At 47.8% G+C, this 7,970-nt stretch overlaps 1 protein-coding gene across 1 annotated transcript in view; it reads left to right on the forward strand.

Moving 5' to 3' along the window:
- Positions 1–350: 350 nt before the first annotated feature.
- SALL2 (spalt like transcription factor 2) overlaps positions 351–7,970 on the forward strand; it is a 20,069-nt gene continuing 12,449 nt past the window's right edge. Inside the window, exon 1 of the mRNA XM_015824704.1 lies at positions 351–423. Coding sequence (XP_015680190.1) covers positions 351–423 — 73 coding nt within the window. The remainder of the gene's footprint in view (positions 424–7,970) is intronic.

A 7,970-nucleotide genomic window follows, 5' to 3' on the forward strand; every position in this document is an offset into this window, starting at 1 on the left:
GGTGGGGAGGGGGAGGGAAGGAGAACACCCGGGCAGAGAAGAGTTAAAAGGGCCCTTTCGTCCTCCTCCTTCTCTCCCCCCCCCCTCCTTCCCCAATCCCTTCTAGTACAAAAGACGGAGTGTACAGAAAGATTAAGAGTTTTGCTTTTACAATGAGGGACACAAAGGAGGGGGGGCGTGTCCCCTGAGAATTGAGTGTGAAAGGGGAAGAGGAGGAGGAGGAGGAGGAGGTGTGTGTGAGGGGGGGGGGGTCCGGGCAGGAGGGATGCCATTCCTGGGAGAGTGCAATCAGGGGGTCCCTGGCTCCCCACCAAAGAGAGAGAGACTTGGGGGTCTCCACCCCTGCCGGCATGTCTCGGAGGAAACAGCGCAACCCTCAGCAGCTCATCTCTCCCTGCCAAGGGTTCCCGGCCTCTGAGAACGGTGGGTGTCCAAAGGGGGGGGGAGGGAGGGAGGGAGGGAAGAGGAAGGATTTAGGGTGGGGTGGGGTAAAGACGGGGAGCTTCGCCTCCCCCCCCCCGGGGGGACGTTAAGGCAGGTGCGAGCGAAGAATGGTGCGCGCGGGGGTGGGGGGGCGCAGAAAACTTGGAAAGTTTTACGCGTTGGCTTCCCTCGGCTCCCCACCCTTAGCCCCAAAAAAAAAAAAAAAAACCCCACTAAACCGAAAGGATCGTTCTTGGGAAATTTAGCCGTTTGCTAAATTTGTGCAAACTTTGCAAACTTGTGCAAACTTTGCTAAGATTGCTCGAATTCTTTCTTGTTTACTGATGTGTGGCTCAAGACTGCGAGGTTTAGGCAGATGCGTTAAAATGCCTTGCCCCTAATGCCTACACCTCTGGCATGGCGCATATTTTGTTTCCTTGTCTTCTTCTTCTTCTTCTTCTTCTTCTTCTTCTTCTTCTTCTTCTTCTTCTTCTTCTTCTTCTTCTTCTTCTTCTTCTTCTTCTTCTTCTCCTTCTCCTCCTCCTCCTCCTCCTTCTCCTTCTTCTCCTCCTCCTCCTCCTCCTCCTTCCTCTTCCTCTTCCTTCTTCCTTCCTCTTCTTCTTTCTTCCTCCTCCTCCTTCCTCTTTTCTTCTTCTTTTTCCTCTTCCTCCTCCTCCTCCTTCCTCTTCTTCTTCTTTCTTCCTCCTCCTCCTCCTTCCTCTCTTCTTCTCCTCCTCCTCCTCCTCCTCCTCCTCCTCCTCATTATTATTATTATTATTATTATTATTATTATTATTATTATTATTATTATTATTATTATTATTATTTTAATTCAGCCTCCTACATCAACACAGCCCGAAATTTGGGGAGGCTAGCGACGATTGCCTTTGGAGGCGTTAAGGCTCATTCAGAAGCCCAAGTAATGCAGTTGGGTGTGTTAACACTTGTGACACCCTCCTTCGGGTTGGAGGGAGGTCTTTCTCGTGGACATGTGGACCTTTCTCTGGGAAAGCTTTAGACAGTCTTTGGAGATTCTCAATTCTCCAGGTCATGGTTGTCCCCAAGATGCTTTTTCCGAAAGGCAACTGGACTTTCTCGTTTTTTTTGTTTGAAAACGTTTCGTTTCTCATCCAAGAAGCTTCTTCAGTTTTCAGACAAAAAAAACCCAGAAAGTCTAATTGCCTTTTGGGGGGAAAAAAACCCACCTTTGGGTCAGAGAGTGGATGGGTAACTTTTTCATAAAATGACCAGAACTGCAAGGACAGCTGTGCACATGCACATCTGGCAAGGATGGGGGTAGAACTGGAAAAAGAGAAACAGCTTGGAGTCTAAGGTCATCAAATGGATTGGCAGTCAAACCCTTTTAGAGTTCCTGGTTCAAGATACAACATTCCTTTTATTCCTCACCGTTCGGAAGCGTCTCTTGTGTTAGTATCCATTTGCCCAAATGTACATACCTGCTAATAGATCCCGGAGATCAACATTTCAGGTGGCTCAAGAAAGTGAGCCAAACTGCATTAAGACAAAACAACGGAAAGCTGGCAGTCGGGAAAGGACCAAAGACAGCCACTGTATGACCCAATGTAGGGAGAGTTAATCCTAATCCCACAGTTTTCCGCAGCTTTATTTCCTTTTACTCCCTCAAAATTAAGGAACTAGCGACTACAACCTTAACATGCAAACTAAGATTACCAAATCATGCAATATCCCAAATCCCACTTCGGCCCCCAGCTTGGTGACTGCCAAGTTGTAAACAAGACATGGTTTGTAGAGTTGTAGGTCTGAAAAATATTGGTCAGCAAGGCTGGTGTCTGGCAACTACAGCTGTAGACAGGCAGTTCACGTAATACTGTTGCCCATCTACTTACATCCATATTTTGTTGACACCCTGAGTGCAGTCTACTTATCTTAGCAAGCCAAAGTACACTTTTTCCAAGTAAATACCAGCTCCTAGCCTTTTCAAACCACACACACAAACACTGATCCCTTAACAGAATAAGAGTTAGAAGGGACTTTGGAGATAATAATAATAATAATAGTAAAGTTGGAAGGGACCTTGGAGGTCATCTAGTCCAACCCCCTGCTCAGGCAAGAAACCCTATACCATTTCGGACAAATGGCTGTCCAGTTTCTTCTTAAAAACTTCCAGTGTTGGAGCATTCACCGCTTCTGGAGGCAGGTTGTTCCACTGGTTAATTGTTCTAACTGTCAGGAAGTTTCACCTTAGTTCTAGGTTGCTTCTCTCTTTGGTTAGTTTCCATCCGTTGCTTCTTGTCCTGCCTTCAGGCGCTTTGGAAAATAGCTTGACTCCCTCTTCTTTGGGGCAGCCCCTGAGATATTGGAAGACTTTTATCATGTCCCCCCTCGTCCTTCTCTTCGTTAAACTAGACATACCCAATTCCAGCAGCCGTTCCTTATATGCTTTAGCCTCCAGTCCCCTAATCATCTTTGTTGCTCTTCTCTGTACTCTTTCTAGATCTTCTAGATCTTCAAGTCCAACCCCCCTGCTCAAGCAGGAGACCCTATAACATTTCAGGCAAATGGTTGTCCAGTCTCTTCTTAAAAACCTCCAGCGATGGAGCGCCCACAACTTCTGGAGGCAAACCATTCCACTGATTAATTGTTCTCAGGACGTTTCTCCTTTCTTCTAAGGTTGCTTCTCTCCTTGGTTAGTTTCCATCCATTGCTTCTCGTCCTGCCCTCTGGTGCTTTGGAGAATAATTTGACCCCCTCTTCTTTGTGGCAGCCTCTCAAATCCTGGAATCCTGCTACCATGTCGCCCCTGTTTCTTCTTTACAAGTCCTCCATAAATTCCTCCATTGCACCGTCTACCCTGCAGGCCTTGTGTTGTTGTTGTTTTTTTCCACATCACTGGTCCAAAGCTCTCTTGCGTTCCCAAGAGCCAATGAAGATGATCAGCCCCATATGCATTCTGTCACACTCCCTCACCCCCATATTTTTGCCACACACTGCCTCTTTTCTCTCGCTTCCCCGGCTATTTGTGCTGTTGCTAAGTAACTCACCAAGTGCAAGATAGTTTCTCTTGTGTTAAGTTAGATCTTTCTTTCCCCCACCCCTCTTAGGTTTTGTTTTTTTTCTTTTTAATTTTCTCCCTCCTGCCCACCCCCCTTCGCAGCTCTTGCGGGTGACAATTGCACTGGATTGTCTCCGGTCCAGCTTCCTCCCCACCCCACCCCAGACAAAGAGAGGAAAACAAGAGAGGGTAGGACACAAGCAATTTGGCAATTTGTTCCTCTCGGCCAAAAAAACCCACAACTTTTGAGCTGCAAAATAAAAATTGCACAGAGAGCTCCCGGGATCTGCACGAGGCCCTTGCAATTTCCCAAGCAGCCCCCAGAAGCCTTTGGAAGTTTAATTTTTAATTTAACTGGGGGAATGATTACATGCGCAAACTCTATTTAATCAATTTTATGCCGTTTTGGACAGAAAAAAAAAGATTAGATTAGGGAGAGTTTTGTTCTAAGCCCGCTGAGATTTCTGGGGGTGGGGAAAGTCATAATTGCCCCCAATAGAGATTAAGGTTCTGATTTTGGGGACAAGGGTTTGTTTGAAGTCCAAAGGAGATCACGTTGGGGAAAGTTAATTTAAATGGAGAGAGATTGGATCATAAGTAAATAAGGAGAATTTTTCCAAGACAAGCAGGTTTACTGCACAGAAGGGTTCATTAGCAAGCTTCATCCAGTGCTATCTTGGTTTGGTGGGTTCAGACCGTGTTTTAAGCCAGCTTGGGGCCTGCTTAGCTTTGGTTGAGTGGATCTGGAGAATCCAGCCAATGATGGCTTATTCTATGAAGCATTATTAAACCAGCTTTGCAAAAGAAGTCAACTTGTCCATCAATTGACCTTTCCATCTTGTCCAAAGTATCCTGTTTGAGAAAAGACATTCCTCTGTAAAGCTCATCAAAACTCATTTTATGCCCACACAGAGTTTTCTCTTCTATTGTCACCAGAAACAAGCTGTTCAATTTGTACTTTTCCCACGGTTGTGATGCTTAGGAAAGAGTTTGGTTAATGACCTGCCGAGATTGATCCTTGCACGGGAACCTGTACAGGTAGTCCTCAACCTACGACCACAACTGAGCCCAACATTTCTGTTGTTAAGTGAGACATTTGTCAAGTGGGTTTTGCCCCATTTTTCTTGCCACCCTTGTGAAGTGAGTCCCTGTAATTGTGAAGTTAGTAACAGAGTTGTTAAGTCACAGCTGGCTTCCCAATTGACTTTGCTTGTCAGAAGGTCGCAACTGTCATAAATATGAGTCAGTTGTCAAGTGTCTGAATTTTAATCACGTGATCAGTGAACTCCAGTGTGTGGACAAAGAAAACATTACCGTGTTGTAAATCCTCGTAGGAAAAGGTAGTAATAGTTTTCCCAGGAGTTTTGGAATTTTCTAGAAAACCTGCATCTGCATTTGAATTTCCAAGGACTGTAGGACTAAGATCTGCAGCACTTGTGTCATTGTCCACAATATTTATGGAATCCATGCTCAGGCATTTCTTGGGAGTATTCTAAGAGAGGAAATACCGGTAAGTTTCCATTTGGGAATACAAGTTCTGGAGCATCATTTATTGGTCTCACTGTGATAGTAAACATATATTCATCATTTCCTCATTGGAGATATGGAGGCATCTTCCTTTTGCTGCTTGTAGAAACAGAGAAAGTGAAATAATCATAGTTTTCTTCAGAACCATCATGAACATGTAAAACTTTGCCTTGCCACAAACCTAGCATAGTAAATGTGAAGTCTTCTTCTTTGACACAACATTCATCCTCAACTGGCCGTAAGAAGGGGGATGCTCAATTCTAAAAAGAATTTGTGACTGATGAATCCCCATTGGCTGCAACGGTCATAAGTGTGAAAAACGGTCATAAGCTACTTTTTTTCAGTGCTGAGGTAATTTCAGACGGCCACTAAGTGAACTGTTGTAAGTCGAGGAGTATCTGTATACAGATACGGTTTGCCACTGTTTTCTTCCTGGATTGTATTCCCTACTCCCCTAGCCTACAGCTCAAAGATTTCCTGGTGGTCTCTTGTCCAAGATTTCTAATTAAGTCCAGGACTGAGCAGGGGAAGGGCTGCATTCTTCTCTCCCACCCTACAATACCCTGTTGCCCATCCAGGCAGCTTCCGGGCCTGGAAGTGGGAAGCAGCAGATAGGGAGAGAAAAAGCCTTGGCTTTAAAAAAATAAATAAATAGGCAATTGGACCTCCTTGATTTTTTTCCTGAAGACGATTCACTTCTCATCCCAGAAGCTTCTTCAGTTCTAACTCACCGGTGGGGAATGGGAGGATTTATACAATTGTATACATTTATACAACTGGCTGATTGCAAAGTGTGTGTGATCTTCCCGTTCTCCAACAATGAGCTAGAACCGAAAAAGCTTCCTGGTCTTAACAAAAAAACTAAATCAATAAAGTCTCCAGTTGCCATTTGGAGAAACGCACCTCTGGGACATTGCAGCTGGGGGTTCAGTTGCACGGAGAGCAAGAGGGAGGGGTGTCTGGCCCTGTGGATGGAATGGATGGCGTTGGGCTGGCCAAAGGTGTAGTAGGGTCAGCAGGCGCCTTCTAGCGGTCATCTGGATTTATGCAGCGGGAAGAGACGGGAAGCCAGGAGCAGCCTCCACACAGCTTCCTGCTCCTCCTTCTCTTCTAGCACCAGCCGGTTCTCTCTCTTCCTCCTCCTATTCTTCCTCTTCCTCCTCCTTCTCCTCCTCCATCCTCCTCACCATCATTCCCTCCCACCTCCTCCTCCTTTTCCTTCTCCTCCTCCTGCTATCCATTGCACCCTTCATCATCATCCTCTTCCTCCTCTTCCTTTCTCCTCCCGCCTCCTCCTCTGCTTCCTCTTCCTTCTTCTCCTCTCCATCGCTCCCTCCATCCTCTTTCTCCTCGCCATAATTCTCTCCAGCCTCCACCTCCTCCTCCTGTCCATCTCTCCCTCTATCCTTCTTCTTCTTCCTCCTACATCCTCCTCGCCATCATTCCCTCCCACCTCCTCCTTTTCCTTCTCCTCCTCCTATCCATTGCACCCTTCATCATCCTCTTCCTCCTCCCGCCTCCTCCTCTGCTTCCTCTTCCTTCTCCTCCTCCTCTCCATCGCTCCCTCTATCCTCTTCTTCCTCTTCTTCCTCTTTCTGCTCCATCTTCCTCTTTCTCCTCCATCTTCCTCCTCCTCCTCCTCCATCCTCCTTGCCATCATTCCCTCCCACCTCCTCCTTTTCCTTCTCCTCCTCCTATCAATTGCACCCTTCATCATCCTCTTCCTCCTCCTGCCTCCTCCTCTGCTTCCTCTTCCTCCTCCTCCTCCTCTCCATCGCTCCCTCTATCCTCTTCCTCCTCCTCTTCTTCCTCTTTCTCCTCCATCTTCCTCCTCCTCCTCCTCCATCCTCCTCGCCATCATTCCCTCCAACCTCCTCCTCCTTTTCCTTCTCCTCCTCCTGCTATCCATTGCACCTTTCATCATCATCCTCTTCCTCCTCTTCCTTTCTCCTCCCGCCTCCTCCTCTGCTTCCTCTTCTTCTCCTCTCCATCGCTCCCTCCATCCTCTTCCTCCTTGCCATCATTCCCTCCAGCCTCCACCTTCTGTCCATCTCTCCCTCTATCCATCTTCTTCTTCCTCCTCCTCTTCCTCCTCCTCCATCCTCCTCGCCATCATTCCCTCCAACCTCCTCCTCTTCCTCCTTTTCCTTCTCCTCCTCCTGCTAGCCATCGCTCCCCTCATCATCATCCTCTTCTTCCTTTCTCCTCCAGCCTCGTCTTCCTGCTCCTGCCCTTCCTGTCCATCAGTCCCTCCCTCCTCTTCCTCCTCCTCTTCCTCTTTCTTTGCCTCCTTCAACCTCCTCTTCCTTCTCCTGCCCCTCCTGTCCATCGCTCCCTTCATCCTCTTCATCCTCCTCTTCCTTTCTTTGCCTCCTTTAACCTCCTCCTCCTCTTCCTCCTTTTCCTGCTCCTGCCCCTCCTGTCCATCACTCCCTCCCTCCTCTTCCTCTTTCTTTGCCTCCTTCAACCTCCTCCTCTTCCTTCTCCTCCTCCTGCTTTCCATCGCTCCCTTCTTCCTCTTCCTCCTCCTCCTCTTCTTCCTCTTCTGCTCCTCCTCCTGTCCCTCCCTCCCTCCCTCCCTCCTCTTCCTCCTTTTTCTTTGCCTTCTTCAGCCTCCTCCTGCTCTTCTTCTTCCTCCTCCTCCTCCTCCTCCATCCTCCTCACCATCATTCCCTCCAACCTCCTCCTCTTCCTCCTTTTCCTTCTCCTCCTCCTGCTAGCCATCGCTCCCCTCATCATCATCATCCTCCTCTTCTTCCTTTCCCCTCCAGCCTCCTCTTCCTGCTCCTGCCCTTCCTGTCCATCACTCCCTCCCTCCTCTTCCTCTTTCTTTGCCTCCTTCAACCTCCTCCTCTTCCTTCTCCTCCTCCTGATATCCATCGCTCCCTTCATCCTCTTCCTCCTCCTCCTCCTCTTCCTCTTCTGCTCCTCCTCCTGTCCATCGCTCCCTCCCTCCCTCCCTCCCTCCTCTTCCTCCTTTTTCTCT

This window comes from Protobothrops mucrosquamatus, unplaced genomic scaffold, assembly GCF_001527695.2.
Source record: "Protobothrops mucrosquamatus isolate PMUCROS unplaced genomic scaffold, P.Mucros_1.0 scaffold2327, whole genome shotgun sequence".
Classification (NCBI taxonomy): Eukaryota; Metazoa; Chordata; class Lepidosauria; order Squamata; family Viperidae; genus Protobothrops; species Protobothrops mucrosquamatus.